This window comes from Sebastes umbrosus, chromosome 4 (assembly GCF_015220745.1).
Source record: "Sebastes umbrosus isolate fSebUmb1 chromosome 4, fSebUmb1.pri, whole genome shotgun sequence".
In the NCBI taxonomy this organism is placed as follows: Eukaryota; Metazoa; Chordata; class Actinopteri; order Perciformes; family Sebastidae; genus Sebastes; species Sebastes umbrosus.
In genome coordinates, this window is record NC_051272.1 from 24,901,618 (window position 1) to 24,922,202 (window position 20,585).

The window sequence follows — 20,585 nt, forward strand, 5'->3', positions numbered from 1 at the left end:
AAAAAAAATTATATATAAAAAGGTATGTGTGACTGTAAGTGATCATTTTGATTTAATGTCCTATTAAAAATGGCATAATGAAAGTAGATACAGTATGACAGGCGATGACGTGGTTTCAAGAGTGAGGAGTGTTATTGTTGAGAGCAGCAGAGGTGGATTTGTTAAGGTGACTCACAGGGAAGCACGTTGTTGTAGCGGTTCTTGGGCTTGTTCTCCAACGTCAGAGCATTTGTTTTCGACTGAGCTGTACCAACAAGCTTCAGGTCCTTTTAAAAGAAAGGAAAAAAAGTGTATTTGATGATTGGATGACTCACTTTATGCTCAAAATCTGGTGCATGTGCATAACCACAAAAAAAGAGCAACTTACTATTTGAAATTTTTAGTTAACACATTCACCCAACACTCATATTGTCCAAATTATTAAATTAGATGATTAGATGATGAAATATATCTAGAATAAACTGCGTAATATATTGGACATCATTTTGATATTGGTCCCAGTGATGGTTAAAAATGTTATAGCAATCATTTGCGTGCTATGAATAGGCTAATTTATATACCAGGAGCCCTTCAATATTAAGCTCATGTTTCACCTCAAACTCTTCAGCAAAGCCACAGTTGGAGTCTGCTTTCTGCTTCTTGTAGTAAGCCTCGTAGTCCTCCACCCTCACAGCCACACTTCTGCTCAAATGGACACCAGAGGTCAGACATGAGTTGTGAGTTTTGTTCAGAAAACTACTGTCTCTTTATTTTGTGTAGGGCTGCACAATTAATTGAAATTTTATCAAAAATTGCAGTATGGCCTACTGAAATTTTCTGGCCTACAAATTTTATTCTGCAGGCTTAAGATAATATCTTTGTTTGGTACAGATCCCTGCAAAAATCACACCATAATCATTTTAATATGTTTTCCAATGAAAATGAGAATAATGATGTAAAAATTATCATTCATATCATTAATATCGCAAATCATATTGCAATTGAAATATCAGTCAAAATAATCACAATTAGATATTTTTTCAAAATCGTGCAGCCCTAATTTTGTGTCATAATGTGTTGAACACTTGATAGATCTGATCATACTTTATGATTTAAAGGATTTATACTTACACTTTGGCTCTGGAAAAAGAAACAGGAAAAAGCAATGTTGACCAACTGTTATAGAAACAATTGTTGTCCATTTACTTTAAAGGTATAATAACATGGCAAAAATGAAAACCGTACCTCATGGAATGAATCTGGATGTCTGATGTTTCTTTGTTGGATATCCTAAAGTACATGAGTAGTGAGTTTACAGTTTAGTCCTAGACACACCGACTCAGTAGTCATCTTTGCATCAATGACGACGATAACAAACCTTTTCCAGTAGATAATGAAGCCGACGAGGATGATGAAGAGAACGCAAAAGATTCCCAACGTTAATCCGACAGCAATGCCAATGTTGACAGCTAAAATGTTGACAAAGAAAGAAAGAGGCCAGTGAACATTTCCTCACATTATGGGAGCATTTCGTAGCAAAAACTGGTTCTGAGTGTGGTACCTGGGTTCTGCGGGAGCGCAACAGCATAATAGAAGTTTGTTATACTCAACAATGACTGTTGACCATCCACAAGGTTGTCTTTGTCTTTCAGTTTCACACTGGTGAACAACACAATAGCATATCTGCAGGATTGAACAAATCAGTTAAGAGATATACACATATCTTACACTTTGACTTCCTGTTCCTAATCTCTGAATATCTTCAAATTATATCATCTAGAAGCTATCTGCTTCTGCACACCTATTCATACACAATATTGTTTGTGCTCTTACTGGTATTTTCCATTGGCCTCCAAAACACCATTAGTGTAGCCTTTCCAACTGGATCCATTTCCAACTTCTATGTTCAGGTGGCTCTCTCCACTGCGTTTGGAAGAGAAGGTGTTCTTTGCAACTGTTGCCAGGTATACTGGAGTTTCCTTTGCCTTCCACTGATCGTAAGTTTTCCCCACGTACTTTGCCAAATTAGAAGTGTCACCTGTAAGGACAGGTATTTACAGTCTTTTGACAGGAAAGTTCTTGTTATGAGTAAAATCTATTTATCATATGACACAAATGAAGAAAACAGTAAGACATACTTTAGAGTAGGCATGGATAAATTGATGTCAAGCAAATGGTCACTTCAGCAGTAATGGATTAGGATATAGCGAGACATAATTATAACACTCCCTGACACTAAGAAGAAAAAATTAAACCTACTAGGGAGGGCATTTGTCACCAGCACCCCAACATCTGTAATTGGTCCATTGGTGTTGTCCAGCAGGCTGGAGTCAATCTGAAGGTTGAACTTGTTGTATAGCTTTTCGACCACCTCCACCAGTGACTCATAGTTCCCTGGGATGGGGGGATCTTTGGGGGGAAAAATAGGAAAGACAAAAGATTTGATTTCGAGGTTTTACTCAAATACATATTGAACATATTCTTCGTATTTACATGGAAACAGTTATGTAATTCTAATGCCCTACTAGTGATGCCTGTCTGGCAGAGAAGAGGCACAGGGGTGCTGGGTGCTCCACAGCTCTGAGTCTCCAAAGTCAGATTGTATTCAGTGTTGTGTTGAAGGTTGGACACGGTGTGGCCACAACAGGTGCTTATTGTGGTGATGGTATCGTTGTCTACATTGATCTGGAAGCCAGAGTGTTTGCCACTGGGTTTGGTCCAGGACAGGATGACATTTGCGTTTGTTGTGTTTGGACCTTCACATTTCAGTTTTGTCACCGGGCTTGCATCTGCAGCATCAAACAGAAATGATTGAATAATGACATCGTTCCACAATTTTCATACGTGCTCAGTTGAAAGACAAGCTTATCTGAAAATATGTGATTGCAACAAGTTTATGTGAAACTTATCAAGGCATTATGATCATACTTGTGCAGTTGGAAACCCATCTTGGGGCACCTTTGGTTCCATCAGAGGTCTCTGTGGTGACACTAATGTTATAGCGTTCTCCAGAGACCAGGTTGTTGATATTAGTCTTATTTTCTTGTAGTAGTTCTCCACTCATAAGGGTCCCATCTGGGCTTTGCCAGGACACATTGTAACGATAACTTTCCTTGTATTCGTTAGGAACGTGCCACATGACTGTGATGCTATTCTCTTCTGTAGAAGCCGCAAGAAACCTCACACTGAACGGTCCTGGTGGTTTGAAAGAGATTTGAGAGACATACAGGTTACTAGGCAGTAAAGGTGAAACATGACAATGCTTGGGTGCGCACATTGCTTACAGAAATAAAACCCTTACTTGTAGTGACCATGTGGATCTGAACCCTCTCACTCTCAAAACCTATCGCACCCACTGTTGCTACAAAGAAGTTGAAGGGAGTCCCAGAACGTAGGGAGTCAAAAGTATGACTGGTGTTGGTGGTATTGATGTATCCTCCTCCCTGGGTCGGCGAGATACCCAACTGGTAGTGGAACGACGTACCGGTCATCAGAGGTGCCTCCTTCCACACGATGGCAATGGAGCTGGTTGTCTTTTCCAGGATGTCAATCGGTCCAGGAGGGTTAGGGACTGGAGGGGTGGAATGGCAGAGCGTGAACTTCAACAAGCAGAATAACCAAAATATGAATGTTTACAGGGCCATACTGATAGTGTTGCATGTTTTCTTATACAGAAGATTTTCCAGTACTGCAGGCCATTTTCTTAAGCATACCATAACTTTTTAGTTGTCCTCACTTCCACTTCACTATTGGATAAATATCACCTTGCAGAAATGTATAATTAGCTTGAGACTAAGGAAGCCATCATAGTAAATGTTCCATTGCCTTTAATTTTTGGGAGAAGCTTAGTTATCACCTTGTGATAATGCAGTTGTGAGCAGACCCTGTTTTGAAAACTCCCTGTTTATGCAATAAAGGAAGCTCTGACATGTGAGATTTAAGAGTAGGTCGATGGTTGCTGAGAAGCAACCTTATTCATTTGTGAAATGACCACACAGTCACATTATCCTGTTTACTATATCCATGTTTGCCTGTTTTTCCATTTGATTTTTCTGTCTGTCAGCGACCATGTAGTACTGTCGTCAACTGGCGAAATATTACGATATATAGACTTATAGTCATAGGATTTCTTTTGCCAGTATCAGTAACAACTGACTTAACTGAAAAATCTGTCAACACATTTTGTTCTTGTATTATTGTCCTTCCCATATGATGCCAGAGAAGTGGCCATTATCGTGTCATTGTGCATCATGTCCTTGAAAGCACCGTCAAGGTTTGAGCATCAGCTGTGCTCACAACTGCAGTGCCACATGATGACACATTTACACCTGATTAGGAAAAAATTAAGGCAAACAATGGGCCTCATGCAGGATATACAAACACATTTTCTCTTATTTTTGTTCGTATCCAAGATTTGTTCTTATTTTGCTAGTACCCATTGATTTCTGTGATTCACCAAAGTTTTCTTATTTTTGCTCTTCTCTCAGATAACAGAACATTTTACAAGTGGTCGAGAGCACTCATACCAACATAAGAAAAAAACATCTTGTTTCACAGCCCACAAATTGTCTGCATAATGCAGGTAAACATAAGCTTTAAATTTGAGGAACACAGATTTAATAATCAAATTCAGGTTATTATATGTTTTAGAGTAATTATATTGATTGGATTATTACATTTTGGGTTGTTAAATATGTTTAGTGCATCTGGAGATGACTTCTCATAATTTTTCTCTTAACAGGAAATTAAGAGAAAATATAAGAGAAAATTAAGAAAATGTTGCTACATGAGGCCCAATATCTCACTGTTGTGGATTCCAAACGTTGCACAAGCTTCAAAGTCAAGTAAATTTAATACAAACGATTGGATGCCTGGAGTATAGGCAAAAAAAAATTAACAGTATGCTTTGGAAAACTTCAAGAATGATGTAAATTATATGCAATTTGTTGAATTACTGAATATGAAACCACTGTAAATCTAACAAATGTATCATACTTACAAGTTGCATTAGTAATGAATCCAGATGATGCATTGAAGGGTCCACTATGTGTGGTTACCACGACAGTGTAAAGTCTTCCAGCGGACAGGTTGTCAAACAGAACGGAGGTATCGGTGGAGTTCAGCACGACCTCCTTAATTAAAGCTGTGGACGTGCTGTTCAGATAAACCTTATAATGCTCCACTTTCCCAGGAGGTTTGGTCCACAGCACCAGGATCGAACTATTGGAGCCCTGGCTGGAGACACTGGGTTGCACTGCCTCGGGCTCTGTTAATGTGAAAGGATTAAAGCTGATCAACCACCTTGAAAATTTTAAATAAAGAAACAGAAATGACAGATAAGCATCTTACTGGTGTACTGTGCGGTGCAGCTTGCTTCCCCTTCGATGCCATCCGCCGCCCTGACAGAAACACAGAAGGTGTAGTTGGTCCCGGGGCTGAGCTGTGAGATCTCTGTCACTTCTAATGCGAGGGTTTCGTTTTTCGTTTTTTGGGAGCCAAAGCCTGTAGACTCGACCCGATATGTGTATTCAGTTTTGTACTCCAGTGGTTTCATCCAAACCAGCCGTACAGCGGTTGTGTTTAAGGTTTCAGCTTCCAACTGTCCAATACTGTATGGACCTACAAACAGAGCAGAAAGAGTTTCTTATGAATCAACATAAAGCACATAATCTTCTCTATCAGATATGCAGCACTCTCCTCAGTACAAAGGTTTACAGAGACATATACAACTTAAAGGAAATATGACAAACTAAACTTGTTATGTTTAATTATTATTTACTTTGGTTGTTTTGCTCATTTAGTTTGGGGTTCATTTTGCTACTTCCAAAGTGAAGAGACGGTATCTTGGGTAGGATATATACATACGCGTAAAGTAGGACACCGTCACAGCTGCTGCCTCAGTGCCATCTGCTGTCTGTGTGGTGACAGTGAAGCTGTAGTTGCTCCCAGAGAGAAGTCCAGTGATTTCTTTGTGTTTGTTTAACACTTCTTCAGATGAATAGAAGGAGCCGTTGGTGGCCTTCACCACATACCGGTAGCTAGATTTGCTCTCCGGCTGTTCCCACGCCAAAGTCACTGCATTTGTGGTGATTTTTGTCTGTCTCAGCATGGTTACAGGATATGGTCCTGAGAAAATGAGACAGGTGAGATAGAGTGGATATGCAGAACAGGTACGTGTTTTCACGTGTCAGAATTGGGCAAAATAGTATAAATGTGGTTCGCCACACAGGCATGGGTTGTTCAATGTTTTTACAAATAAGTAAGCTTTGAAAGTCAATAATAATAAGTAATTATGTGCTCAATAAAATGTTACTTGGTACTTCTGAATGAACTTGATATGATAAAATCCATCTGGCTCATAAGGCAGTGATATAATATCAATATAAATGTCATAAATAAAACTAAGATTAAAGTAGTTCATAGTTGAAAAGTAAAATTAAAGGGCCAGTGTGTAACATTTCGGGGATCTATTAGAAATGGAATATAATATTCATAACTAATAAGTGTATAATCTATACGAAACTGAACATGAAACTAAGAATCGTTGTGTTTTCGTTAGCTCAGAATGAGCCCTTCATGTCTACATAGGGAGCAGGTCCTCTTCACAGAGTCCTCCATGTTGCTCCGCCATGTTTTTACTGCAGCCCAGAATGGACAAACAAACACTGGCTCTAGAGAGAGACTTTCACAAAGGCCACCGTAGTTCTCTGACACGCTTGTGAAACTGCAGTAACGTGAGCCGCAGAGTGCAAAACCGTGGTACCACCAGCCACCTGACTTCCGTTGCTCCTAAAGTAGTGTTATTATGGTAATGGATGGCCTCTGAGTGAGGTCAACGGTGTTACCACAGTTTGCACTTGGTGGCTCACGTTACCGCAGTCTTGAAAAAGGAGGAGTGAGCGGAGGGGTACTCAGTTGGTTGCAATCTGCAACCACACTACTGCTGCCAAATCCTACACACTGTCCCTTTAATTGTAAATATTGCAATAACTTTTTTGAACATTTATCATTTTTACTTAATGCTAATTGAGAAAATGTGTAAATATACAGTATTTTTTTATATAAATTTATATATATATATTTTTGGCAAATACTACTGTTTGCAAAAATATACAGCATATTTCTTTGGAACCTGTCACTGTCGCCATATCACTAAAATAATAATAATGATTACCAAAACCAGAAAAAAAACTAAGTATACCAGTAGACCAATAACAGCCAAACTCAAAAATCTAATTTGTAAATAGATGAATAAATAAACTAGAAACCCACACTAAGAAAAACTGTAGAAAAGTAATAGCCCTGGTGTGATTGTGTTTGTGTTAATCACACTCACTGGTATAGTTCTCTGTTGTCACTGTGGTGCTCTCATAGTTATACACGCCTATAGTAACAACAGAGATGTTGTAGGGGCTTCCAGACTGGAGGTTGTCCAGCCGGAACCAGTTGGTTCCAATCAGAAAGAATCCGTTGATGCTGGACACACTGAAGTTACACTGATTATGGTCCATGTTCTCTGGAAAGGACCAGGTGAAGTTGATGGACTCCACAGTCTGAAAGTCCACCATGATGGGGCCGGGAGGGTTGGGAACTGAACAGAAGAAGGAATAGTGTTTCATTATTGATCGCTTCAAACACTATAAATACAAATAAGTCACAATGTCGATGTAACTCACAAGTTGCGTTGCAAACACGTCCGTCGCTATTCCACAAAGGTCCACTTTTGGTGACCACCTTCACACAGTAAAGCACTCCTGGTGTCAGGTGCTGAAACTGTTTGCTCTTGGTAGTGTTGCTCAGATCTGTGCCGTTTCCCACCAAGAGCCTGTCTCTGTACAGCAGGACAGTGTAGGAGTCCACCTGCCCATCTGCTGGTGTCCAGCTCACTGACATGGTGGTTGTGCTTCCTATTGCTATGACGTCAGAAACTACTCCAGGCTCTGTAAAAAAAAATATTTAAATGTTATGTAATAAACATTTAGAAAATCCTTAGTTTTAGCTCTGCATGAACACATTCAAATAACTGCACAATATATATATATATACTGTATATATATGTATATATATATACACGATGTGTTTATCCTGCAAGTTGACATTGGGATGAAGATAAATATATATATATTTATAATATATATATATAAAGTCTGCGATATTATACTCAGGGATTTTTGAGTTAGTTGAAAAAGAGCATAAGTTAAAAACTGCACTTCAAAACAAGTTTTTCGGTGTATTCTGAACAAAATTACATTTGAAAGAATTACTTCTGGGAGTTATTTTGATTATTGCACATTCAGTTAATATTTGGAAACAAGATGCCAGAATGGGACATTGACTCAGTCCATACATGACTGTGTTATGGTATACCTTTGGACTGATTGCAATTTTGATTAAGCTAGTTCATCTTTTCAGCCAGCGACAATCTTTCATAACACATCTCAGGAGCTTTGTAGACATACTTGTGTAACTTGGTGTGCTTTCCACCGCGGACTTGACGCCCCCTACAACTGTAAACACATCAAAAGTGTACAATTTTCCAGGGGTCAGATTGAAGAAGGTGTAAGTCTCAGTCTCAGTTGAATCATTGTGAACCACCACGGCGTCCTGGAGCACTATCACCAGGTAGGAGTAGGAAGGCTTATGATCACTTTGTCTGAGCCACGTCAGCCGGATGGCCGTTGTGTTCAAATCCTCGACTGTGAGGTTGGTCACTGCTTTGGGCACTGCAGCAAATACAACAGAGGATTATGTAAGACCACAGACTACAATATAAAATGTGTATTTTATATTTTTGTGTTATCCTTAATTGTTTTGAGTATATAGGATGTTTCTGATAGTACAGAATTCATTAATGCATGTTTAAAGAGGATCTATTATGCTTATTTTCAGGTGCATACTTGTATTTTGGGTTTCTAATAGAACATGTTTACATGGTTTAATGTTCAAAAAACGCTTTACGGCTGTACCGCAGCACCTCTTTTCACCCCCCTCCTGAAAAGCCCAGTCTGCTCTGATTGGTCAGCTGGCCCACTGTATTGTGATTGGTCTGCTGAACCAAACTCTTCAGACTGTTCTCAAGCTCCGCTCTAACTCTTTTTGTTTGAAGGTGTGCCAAACTGGTATTAACAGGTATGATGTAAATGTGTTACTTGGTGACATCACCACATTATGTAAGAAAAGGCGGGACTTAAAGCGAGGCGTTTCAGGCAGTTCAGGAGCAGTGTTTCTGTTGGGGAGAGTAACTCCCTTTGGTGTGGACTTTGGGCTTTATAACTTTGCAGACCTTTAACATGTACAAAAAATCTATATAACACACTAAAGAAAAGGGAAAAAGTACAAAAGCATAATAGGTCCTCTTTAAATGTAAGGCCTTACTTGTGTAACTGAACGTCTGTTCCACCGTGGATTCACTTCCTGTTGCTGCTATCGTCGTGACATTGATATTGTATCTAGTTCCTGGCTCCAGGTCGGGTACATCAATGCTGTTATTGCTGACTATTATGTTAAACAGTGCTCCTGTAGTATTGTAGGTTTCAACCCGGTATTTGTAATACATCTGGGCTCCCTGCGGTTCTGACCATTTCACATTTACTGAGGTAGTGGATTTAGGGCTGGCTACAAGGTTCAACACTGGGTTGGGATCTAGAAAAATGACAAACAAGGAAAATGTTTATTAAAAAGTAATTAAATAATAAGAGATTTACGTCACTATATTTATAATATATGTTATGTACTACACTGTAATACTCTTAGGTGCTGCCCAGATAAAACAATTGCTACGTCCTTTGGTTTCTCTCTGTTGTACTTACGAGTGAAAGCAGAAATATGGACAGGCGTGCTCCTTAAATTCTGGGGTCCAACTGTTTCTACAGTTATATTGTAGGAAGTTCCAGAGAAAAGCGAGGACAGCTCTGTGCTGTTGACCGAGGCGTTTTTATTTTGTACTTCGCCACCTTTTGGTTGGTAGGTGATATGGTAGCTGATGTGTGGAGCGCCCTCCATCGAAGCAGGAGTCGCCCACTTCAGATGGAGCGAAGAGTTTGTCCTCTGACTGATGATGATGGAACCCGGAGGTGTGGGCTCTAAGACGTATGAATAACAGGTAGACACACACGTATTACTTTAATGGTTTAAATCCATTTAAATAAACTACATTTACTTGCAAAACATAACTAGAAGTACAGCTCTTATATTGAGCTACACAAGATCTGAAAACAAACTCATCAACAGTACAGGATGTTGAACTTACCAGTGGCAAGCGAAGCCTGATCAGACGTCTCTTTGAAGAGTCCAGCTACAGCGGTCACTGTGATATAAAAGAGTCTCCCAGGATCTAAATCAGTAAGGAGGGCCGTGGTGACTGTTGTTATGTTTTTATACAAATATATCTGTGTCTTATTTAAGATGTTCACCACGTAGTGTTCAACCCTCCCTTCAGGTAAAGTCCAGCTGATGTTCAGGTAATCGGTTCCTCGTGCTATAATCGTAATGTCCTCAGGCTTCGCAGGCCCTGCATAATACAGAAGTAAGAGGTGATTTGGTTCCTTGTCACTGCATTGGGAATAAAACATTTAAAATGGCATAATAGATATAAATTATATAATATTAGCTGTAAATGCCTATTTAATCGATCAAAAACATCAAATATTGCAACACGATCATTATACTGTATATTAATAATGTAGTATTTTACACAATCTAGTGTTTAAAATGGTGCCGACATGAATAACATTATTATAATAACTGAAATTACTAAAGATGTTTGCAAAATGACAGTTAATCAATTGTCAAAATAACTTCCCAATTAAGTTTCTGTTGATCAAGTAATAAATTAAGCTCCACATGCATCATAATTGTTTGTTAATACTTGTGGTTTTAGCTGCCTTTTATGAACACCATTTCCCACAAACCCAATGCATTCACAGGTTAAGCATCACAGCACTACTTTAGTTTAAGTCCTAGCATTTAGCATTTATATGTACGTTAGTATATAAACAATTAATAAATGGATTATAATACACATAATGTATGGACCTACTTGTGAAGGTACTTGTGAAGGTTTCTTTTCCTTTGTTTGAGGAATTTACAGCAACAGCGGCCACTGTAATGTTGTACTGGTGTCCAGGGATTAAACCGTTGATAGTAAAGGAGGTTTCAGTGGTGGTGTCTTCTCCTGTAGTCCACTGAACTGTATATGAGGTAGCATTTCCCTCTGGTTTAGTCCAGTCCAGAGACACAGACGATGTTGTGACTTCAGTGATGGAGAGATTCCCGACCAAAGCAGGTTCTGTGAAGGCAACAAACACACAAGATGAGGGGTATACATACAATACAATATGTTGTTTACAACTTTCCAGCATTCTCTACCACCAGTGTGAATGTGTAAACAACCTCTCGAGGGACTTTTATCACAATTGTGCATTTTTAATGTTAAATACAGTTAATGTGGCTTACTTGTGACTGAGGTGAATGTGCGACGGTTTCCTTCTGTCTGATTGTCTCTGGCGATGGCAATGACTGAGATTGTGTAGCTAGTACCAGGGATCAGGTCTGATAGCACGGCAAAGGTATCATAGGTAAATATCTTTATCGTAGCTCCATCACTGTGCCACTCCACCCTGTACTTGAACACCTCACCCGGAGGTGAGGTCCAGTTCAGAGAGATGGAGGAGGTGTTTGTGGACACAGTAGGTTCCCCAATTTCACCAGGTTCTAAAGCAGAGGAGAGGAGAGGAGAGGAGAGGAGAGGGGAGGAGAAGAGAGGAGAGGAGAGGAGAGGAGAGGAGAGGAGAGGAGAGGAGAGGAGAGGTGAGCAAAACAGCAAAACGTCAAAATCAGAAAACAATAGTTAATAAAATGGACATCCTCATGTAAGAAAAGCAAAGCATTAAAGCACAAATCAGGGTGGTTTGGACTCAGAACTGAGATCAAGCACATACACCTCTTTGGCACGAGATAAAATCACTACACTGAGTCTTCTCCACAAAGTGTCCTCACCACATTTAAATGCTTACTTACTTGTGTATTGAGAAACAGTGGTACTCTGTCCGTCAGTACTGCCATCACCTGCCACTGCAGTAACAGTTATTTCATACTGGACACCAGCAGTCAGGTGAGGAATAGTTATTTGTGCTTGAGTCACATTTTTGCTGTCAGACACATTCCCATCAGTCCACTGTACTCTATAGAAAGAGCTGCTTCCCTCTGGTTCAGTCCACTTCAGAGATATGGAGGATGTTGTGACTTCAGTGACAGTGAGGTTCGTGACTACTTCAGGCTCTGTGAGTAACAGAGAGGTGAACGCAATGGAGAAAAGATGACAGTGAAACATGAGTTATCTATGACAGAGCACAGGAATAACTTCATCAGAAAACCACTAAGTCATGTTTAAGTCTAAGTTATACAGTTTAACTGGAGGATAACTAGAACTGACTATAATGGACACATATAGAATTAAATGCAGATAGTGAACTGCTGCACTTCTTACTTGTATACAGTGAAATTGTCTTTGCCTCTCCTACAGTTTTCTGATCTCCAGCCACTGTAATGACAGTAGCTCACCATGTGGAGAAATCTCATTTCAGCTTGGGTCTCAATCCAGAGCTTGAGCTGCCTTGTCATCACCATGGTCCAGTACAAAAACCCTCACTTGTGAATATATCCCTGATACCTGAACTCCTTCATTCAGACAGCCTGTCATCCTTCATATGGACAAGTCAACTTTATCTGGATAATAATCAACTTGCCTGTGTCAACTTTAAACAACTTCAGTGCAAACTGGAAACCATAATGGACTGAAGCCACATCCTGTTTCTGATCATTAGAAAACCATCCTTAATGGTGTGTGAGTCTTGAGCTAATTAGACTCAACATAAAGTGTTCAAACACAGCAAACCAAGACAAGATTAAGATTCTGCGATTGTGTTGATTTAAAAGAAATCACCACACATCGGTAAAACGTATTATATCAAAAGTGTTTTGTTTTTTTTAAAGTTATTTTTTTGGGGGCATTTTCCATTTTTATGACAGGACAGTGGATAGAGAGAGAGTGGATGCGGAAAGGGCCACAGGCCGCATTCGAACCCGGGCCGCCGCGGTCAGGACCAAGCCTTAATATATGGACGCCCGCTCTACCAACTGAGCTAACCCAGACGCCCTCAAGAGTGTTTTTTTGTTTGTTTTCTAAGCCTTGTTCTTGTGAAGTAACTGTTTCCCCCTCAGTATATAGCGGAGGAACATCAGAGTAAGGATGAGGCACAAAATAGACTATAAGCACTGTCAATAGGAAAACAGTCAAATTGTACTGGACTCTAGCAGTCAGTTCAGTGACATTTTTGTTTGTTTCAGTGACTTTGACACTGTAGTTAGTAGTTCCACCAGTCCACTGTACAGGTGATCACCAGCATCAGTAGGCTTCATCCTCTGGAGACCATGAATGTCTGAACAAATGACAAAAATCCTGTCTGTCGAGCCAAAACAAATGCTCCTAAAATCTGCTCAACACTAAAGAGATGTGCCATCAACTACGTCACTACAATGTCCAGATCTACAACCAAGATCCAGATCAAACAGAACTGCTCTGAGGTAAAAGGTGAAATCATTGCAGAAAGCCTTCTCCTCCAGGTGTCCTCAACAGACTTCCTGACTTTATGAACAACAATATGTTGTTTACAACTTTCCAGCATTCTCTACCACCAGTGTGAATGTGTAAACAACCTCTCGAGGGACTTTTATCACAATTGTGCATTTTTAATGTTAAATACAGTTAATGTGGCTTACTTGTGACTGAGGTGAATGTGCGACGGTTTCCTTCTGTCTGATTGTCTCTGGCGATGGCAATGACTGAGATTGTGTAGCTAGTACCAGGGATCAGGTCTGATAGCACGGCAAAGGTATCATAGGTAAATATCTTTATCGTAGCTCCATCACTGTGCCACTCCACCCTGTACTTGAACACCTCACCCGGAGGTGAGGTCCAGTTCAGAGAGATGGAGGAGGTGTTTGTGGACACAGTAGGTTCCCCAATTTCACCAGGTTCTAAAGCAGAGGAGAGGAGAGGAGAGGAGAGGAGAGGAGAGGAGAGGAGAGCAAAACAGCAAAACGTCAAAATCAGAAAACAATAGTTAATAAAATGGACATCCTCATGTAAGAAAAGCAAAGCATTAAAGCACAAATAAGGGTGGTTCGGACCCAGAACTGAGATCAAGCACATACACCTCTGTGGCACGAGATAAAATCACTACACTGAGTCTTCTCCACAAAGTGTCCTCAGCACATTTAAATGCTTACTTACTTGTGTATTGAGAAACAGTGGTACTCTGTCCTTCACTACTGCCATCACCTGCCACTGCAGTAACAGTTATTTCATACTGGACACCAGCAGTCAGGTTAGAGATGGTTATTTGTGCTTGAGTCACATTGTTACTGTGAGGAACATTCCCATCAGTCCACTGTACTCTATAGAAAGAGCTGCTTCCCTCTGGTTTAGTCCAATTCAGAGATATGGAGGATGTTGTGATTTCACTGACAGAGAGGTTTTTGACTGCTTCAGGCTCTGTGAGTAACAGAGAGGTGAACGCAATGGAGAAAAGATGACAGTGAAACATGAGTTATCTATGACAGAGCACAGGAATAACTTCATCAGATAAACACTAAGTCATGTTTAAGTCTAAGTTATACAGTTTAACTGGAGGATAACTAGAACTAACTATAATGGACACATATAGAATTAAATGCAGATAGTGAACTGCTGCACATCTGACTTGTATACAGTGAAATTGGTGAAATTGTCTTTGCCTCTCTGCTAGAACTACACTAAAGTGTTCAAACACAGCAAACCAAGACAAGATTAAGATTCTGCGGCCATTGTTGCTCCTCTGTGATGCTGTACTTTGAGCTAGATGCTAATGTTAGCATGCGAACATTCTCACACTGACAATGCTAACATGCTGCTGTTTAGTAGGCACAATGTTAATGGTTATCATACTAACATTGACTAATTATTAGAAAACATAAAGTACAGCTGCGGTTGATGGGAGTGTCATTAGTTTTTCAGGTGTTTTGTCATGAATCAAATTATTGGACGAATTGGAATTTTGACCTGATGATGGTGCTAGAGGAAAAATAAGAGGATCACCAAAGTTATTACGATTTATCCTGAAGGAGGCATGAACATGTCTACCAAATTTCATGGTAACCCATCCAAACGTTTTTCAGATATTTCACTCAAAACCACATGCCAACCTCATGGTGTCGCTAGAGGAGAAGTCAGGTGATCACCAGCGTCAGTAGGCTTCATCCTCTGGAGACCATGAATGTCTGAACAAAATGTCATCGCAGCCCACTAAGTAGTTGTGGAGATATTTCATGCCACTCACACAGCTAACAATGACATATCCAACCCTGTCTGTCGAGCCAAAACAAATGCTCCTAAAATCTGCTCAACATTAAAGAGATGTGCCATCAACTACGTCACTACAATGTCCAGATCTACAACCAAGATCCAGATCTAACAGAACTGCTCTGAGGTAAAAGGTGAAATCATTGCAGAAAGCCTTCTCCACCAGGTGTCCTCAACAGACTTCCTGACTTTATGAACCACATTTAAATGCTTACTTACTTGTGTATTGAGAAACAGTGGTACTCTGTCCGTCAGTACTGCCATCACCTGCCACTGCAGTAACATTTATTTCATACTTGACACCAGCAGTCAGGTTACTAATGGTTATATGTGTTTGAGTCACATTGTTACTGTGAGGTACATTCCCATCAGTCCACTGTACTCTATAGAAAGAGCTGTTTCCCTCTGGTTTAGTCCACATCAGAGATATAGAAGATGTTGTGACTTCAGTGACAGTGAGGTTCTTGACTACTTCAGGCTCTGTGAGGGAAGAGGTGTTACATGGGGGAATAAAGATCACTTTTACAGGTGAGCTCTCTTGTAATCACCATGACAGTCTTCTCCGACAGGTGTCTTCAGCAGACTCTCAATACCTGACTTTATCAACCATATCTAAATGCTTACTTACTTGTGTATTGAGAAACAGTGGTACTCTTTCCTTCAGTACTGCCATCACCTGCCACTGCAGTAACATTTATTTCATACTGGACACCAGCAGTCAGGTTAGTAATGGTTATATGTGTTTGATTCACATTGTTACTGTAAGGTACATTTCCACCAGTCCACTGTACTCTATAGAAAGAGCTGTTTCCCTCTGGTTCGATCCACATCAGAGATATAGAGGATGTTGTGATTTCAGTGACAGAGAGGTTCCTGACTACTTCAGGCTCTGTGAGCACAGAGAGGTGAACGCAATGGAGAAAAGATGACAGTGAAACATGAGTTATCTATGACAGAGCACAGGAATAACTTCATCAGATAAACACTAAGTCACTAAATGTGTTTTTTAGTTTCATAAGCCTTGTTCTTGTGATGTAATTGTTTCCCCCTCAGTATATAGTGGAGAAACAACATAAGAGTAAGGATGAGGCACAAAATAGACTATAAGCACTGTCAATAGTAAAAGTGTAATTCATCATCTTACTTGTATGGCGAAAAATCTGAGCCCCTTCACTTTCTGTTTTGTTATCTGCAGCCACTGCTATGACAGTAAAATTGTACCGGACTCCAGCAGTCAGCTCAGTGATATTTTTCTCTGTTTCAGTGACTTTGACACTGTAGTTAGTATTTCCATCAGTCCACTGTACTCTATAGAAAGAGCTGTTTCCCTCTGGTTTAGTCCACATCAGAGATATAGAGGATGTTGTGATTTCAGTGACAGAGAGGTTCCTGACTATTTCAGGCTCTGTGAGTAACAGAGAGGTGAACGCAATGGAGAAAAGATGACAGTGAAACATGAGTTATCTATGACAGAGCACTGGAATAACTTCATCAGATAAACACTAAGTCACTAAATGTGTTTTTTAGTTTCATAAGCCTTGTTCTTGTGATGTAATTGTTTCCCCCTCTATATTATAGCGGATCTTATAGCATCATCTTACTTGTATGGCGAAACATCTGAGCCCCTTCACTTTCTGTTTTGTTATCTGCAGCCACTGCTATGACAGTAAAATTGTACCGGACTCCAGCAGTCAACTCAGTGATATTTTTGTTTGTTTCAGTGACTTTGACACTGTAGTTAGTTGTTCCATCAGTCCACTGTACTCTATAGAAAGAGCTGTTTCCCTCTGGTTCAGTCCACTTCAGAGATATAGAGGATGTTGTGATTTCAGTGACAGAGAGGTTCTTGACTACTTCAGGCTCTGTGAGAGAAGAGGTGTTACATGGGGGAATAAAGATCACTTTTATGTGCAAATTCTTCTTTGAGTCAAAGTCACACTAGTAACAGTTCAACTAGAGCCATTATCAAGCTGCTTCCATGCAGCCGGACATTCATCTAGCATCTTTGTGTTGCCACACTTCTTAAAGCTCCAGTGTGTAGGATTTAGGATGATTCATTAGCAGAAATGTAATATAATATTCATAGCTATATTTTCATTAGTGTATAATCACCTGAAACTAAGAATCGTGTTTTCATTAGCTTAGAATGAGCCCTTCATATCTACATAGGGAGCGGGTCCTCTTCACGGAGTCCAACATGTTTCTACAGTAGCTCAGAACGGACAAACCAAACATTGACTGTGGAGAGAGCCTTTTGCATTTTTACGTTACCGTCACTGTAGTTCTCCGACACGATTGGAAAGGGAAGAATGAACCGAGGGGTTCAGTTGGTTGCAATCTGCAACCTCACCGCTAGATGCCACTAAATCCTACACACTGGTCCTTTAAGGCCGACACCCAGCGTCATCTTTAACAAGTGAACAAAGCCGCTCATCTGACTTCTGATAGAACAGAGTAACAGCACCTCATTCTGGCCTAAACTGGGCTAGAACTGGACCCAAAACGATCCCGACCTTTGCTTCACAGGTGAGCTCTCCTGTAATCACCATGACAGTCTTCTCCGACAGGTGTCTCCAGCAGACTCTCACTACCTGACTTTATCAACCATATCTAAATGCTTACTTACTTATGTATTGATAAACAGTGGTACTCTGTCCGTCAGTACTGCCATCACCTGCCACTGCAGTAACAGTTATTTCATACTGGACACCAGCAGTCAGGTTAGTAATGGTTATATGTGTTTGATTCACATTGTTACTGTAAGGTACATTTCCATCAGTCCACTGTACTCTATAGAAAGAGCTGTTTCCCTCTGGTTTAGTCCACTTCAGAGATATAGAGGATGTTGTGATTTCAGTGACAGAGAGGTTCCTGACTACTTCAGGCTCTGTGAGCACAGAGAGGTGAACGCAATGGAGAAAATATGACAGTGAAACATAAGTTATCTATGACAGAGCACAGGAATAACTTCATCAGACAAACACTAAGTTCACTAAATGTGTTTTTTAGTTTCATAAGCCTTGTTCTTGTGATGTAATTGTTTCCCCCTCAGTATCTAGCGGAGGGACAACATCAGAGTAAGGATGACTATAGACTATAAGCACTGTCAATAGGAAAAGTATAATTCATCATCTTACTTGTATAGTGAAAAGTCTGAGCCCCTTCACTTTCTGTTTTGTTATCTGCAGCCACTGCTATGACAGTAAAATTGTACTGGACTCCAGCAGTCAACTCAGTGATAGTTATGTTTGTTTCAGTGACTTTGACACTGTAGTTAGTTGTTCCATCAGTCCACTGTACTCTATAGAAAGAGCTGTTTCCCTCTGGTTTAGTCCACATCAGAGATATAGAGGATGTTGTGATTTCAGTGACAGAGAGGTTCCTGACTACTTCAGGCTCTGTGAGTAACAGAAAGGTGAACGCAAAGAAAAAAACAGCAGAACGTAATTTATATATGAAAAAGTACAGGAATACCAGTACATAGGAAAACCACAATGTCCTCATACATTCAACTCCCCTGTGATATGGAGTTTTAACTACCAATGTAAGCCAAAATTAAATATGTACTTACTTGTGTACTGAGAAACAGTGTCTTTCTGTCCTTCAGTAAGGCCATCATCTGCCACTGCAGTAACAGTTATTTCATAATGGACACCAGCAGTCAGGTTAGTGATGGTTGTATGTGTTTGATTCACATTGTTACTGCCAGGTACATTTCCATCAGTCCACTGTACTCTATAGGAAGAGCTGTTTCCCTCTGGTTCAGTCCAGTTCAGAGATATGGAGGATGTTGTGATTTCAGTGACAGAGAGGTTCCTGACAACTCCAGGCTCTGTGAGTGAGACAGAAGTCGGTGGGGAAAATAATTCATATTTCATGTTATCATCATTAGTGTAACAGTATTATCATCTTTGTATTTGATATCTGTGGTTTATCCATACTGAGAGAGCTTTGTTTGACAGATATGCTCAATCTGCAGCAATGCTGTAGGTGCTATACTGAATAAACGCCTTGTTTTAGACATGGTTAAGGTCTGGAATATAAGTGATTCAACAAAGTAAACACACTCACTTGTGGTGGCCTCTTTGCAGCAGTTCAAACATTTGAGGAAGATTGGGTAGACTGCTCCAGGAGTCAAACCAGTTATCGATCCATTTCCAGAGATATTGTTGTCAGTGGAGATGTTGCAGTTTGGACTGGATACAAACGTGACCGTCGTTGTTGTTGTTGTTAATGTTTTTAACGCTTCTGTTTCATTGCTTCCACATTCACTACCTAAGAGATAGAAGACAAATAATAAGAAGAGAAACAAGATCAACAATAAGAAATGAGCACAATTACATTTTAAAAAGCTATATTTCTGCAGAGATATTGACAGAAATTATGTAATTAACAAGCCTATATTAACTACAAAATACAGTATTGTGTGAGAATTTATGTTTCTTTAAATACATAGAGACAAATTAACAGAAATGTAGTACAACAAACACGTGTACTTACTGACACATTTTGCTTGGGAGATCTGTGGAGATATGGAAAGAGAAAAGCAAAGTGAATGGTCTTGCACCAGCAGAGGTCAGTATTGCGTCTAAAACAGCTTCAAAGCATCGACTAGAAACCCAACCACCTGTTCAGTGTCACAGGGCATCAGTAGCCTAAAATTAGCAACACCTGATAGTACTGTTAAATAGGTAATGTTTCCTCAGTTTCTTAAACACCAGCCTTTTGTAACCCTTCCAGTGAACCACCATAATTTGCATGTTTCCCAACATGATGGTCTAAATGCTGTTTCAAAGCTCTTTCCACGCTACTGGATAAATACTGTGCCCTTTATAGGGCTCGATGTCGAACCTCAATATATTCTGAGCACATAGCATTGATTATCAAAAAGTGTCAATCTAATATTTCTTGATTTAAATCACGTGTGAAGGGTCAAACATGCTTATATTTCCCAAACTAAAGTATCATATAGGCACAGATATCAATATCTAGCACTAGCTCTTTAATAATTCATTTTGTTGGCCTCAGATTTAAGTATATCAAGTCTAAACATACAGAAGTCAGCCTGGAAAATAACCACCATGTGTAAATATTAAATTAAAAAATATAAACTTCTAATAAATAATAATAATCTTAAGGGCCGCTGCTGCACTACTGTACACACACACACACTTCTACACATAACAAACATATCTGTCTGAGAATA

The 20,585-nt window shown here is 39.8% G+C and overlaps 1 protein-coding gene across 10 annotated transcripts in view; it reads right to left on the reverse strand.

Moving 5' to 3' along the window:
* The window catches only part of ptprjb.1 (protein tyrosine phosphatase receptor type Jb, tandem duplicate 1), a 43,314-nt gene that overhangs the window by 4,929 nt on the left and 17,800 nt on the right, over positions 1-20,585 (reverse strand). Inside the window, exons 2-34 of one of the 10 annotated variants that reach the window (XM_037767836.1) lie at positions 19,880-19,901; positions 19,451-19,654; positions 18,951-19,211; positions 18,517-18,777; positions 18,006-18,266; positions 16,981-17,241; positions 16,524-16,784; positions 16,008-16,268; positions 15,599-15,859; positions 14,273-14,533; positions 11,998-12,258; positions 11,434-11,691; positions 11,018-11,266; positions 10,229-10,489; positions 9,789-10,061; positions 9,355-9,621; positions 8,439-8,702; positions 7,656-7,919; positions 7,316-7,570; positions 5,845-6,105; positions 5,329-5,598; positions 4,979-5,245; positions 3,281-3,550; positions 2,908-3,174; positions 2,505-2,768; positions 2,239-2,388; positions 1,813-2,017; positions 1,541-1,662; positions 1,358-1,448; positions 1,225-1,269; positions 1,111-1,119; positions 594-681; positions 176-266 (exon numbers count right to left, since the gene is read on the reverse strand). In XM_037767836.1, coding sequence (XP_037623764.1) covers positions 176-266; positions 594-681; positions 1,111-1,119; positions 1,225-1,269; positions 1,358-1,448; positions 1,541-1,662; positions 1,813-2,017; positions 2,239-2,388; positions 2,505-2,768; positions 2,908-3,174; positions 3,281-3,550; positions 4,979-5,245; positions 5,329-5,598; positions 5,845-6,105; positions 7,316-7,570; positions 7,656-7,919; positions 8,439-8,702; positions 9,355-9,621; positions 9,789-10,061; positions 10,229-10,489; positions 11,018-11,266; positions 11,434-11,691; positions 11,998-12,258; positions 14,273-14,533; positions 15,599-15,859; positions 16,008-16,268; positions 16,524-16,784; positions 16,981-17,241; positions 18,006-18,266; positions 18,517-18,777; positions 18,951-19,211; positions 19,451-19,654; positions 19,880-19,901 — 7,066 coding nt within the window. Of the gene's footprint in view, positions 1-175; positions 267-593; positions 682-1,110; positions 1,120-1,224; positions 1,270-1,357; positions 1,449-1,540; positions 1,663-1,812; positions 2,018-2,238; positions 2,389-2,504; positions 2,769-2,907; positions 3,175-3,280; positions 3,551-4,978; positions 5,246-5,328; positions 5,599-5,844; positions 6,106-7,315; positions 7,571-7,655; positions 7,920-8,438; positions 8,703-9,354; positions 9,622-9,788; positions 10,062-10,228; positions 10,490-11,017; positions 11,267-11,433; positions 11,692-11,997; positions 12,259-13,758; positions 14,017-14,272; positions 14,534-15,598; positions 15,860-16,007; positions 16,269-16,523; positions 16,785-16,980; positions 17,242-18,005; positions 18,267-18,516; positions 18,778-18,950; positions 19,212-19,450; positions 19,655-19,879; positions 19,902-20,585 lie in introns of all 10 variants that reach the window. The other 9 variants (XM_037767840.1, XM_037767839.1, XM_037767837.1 and 6 more) reach the window with 9 other exon arrangements.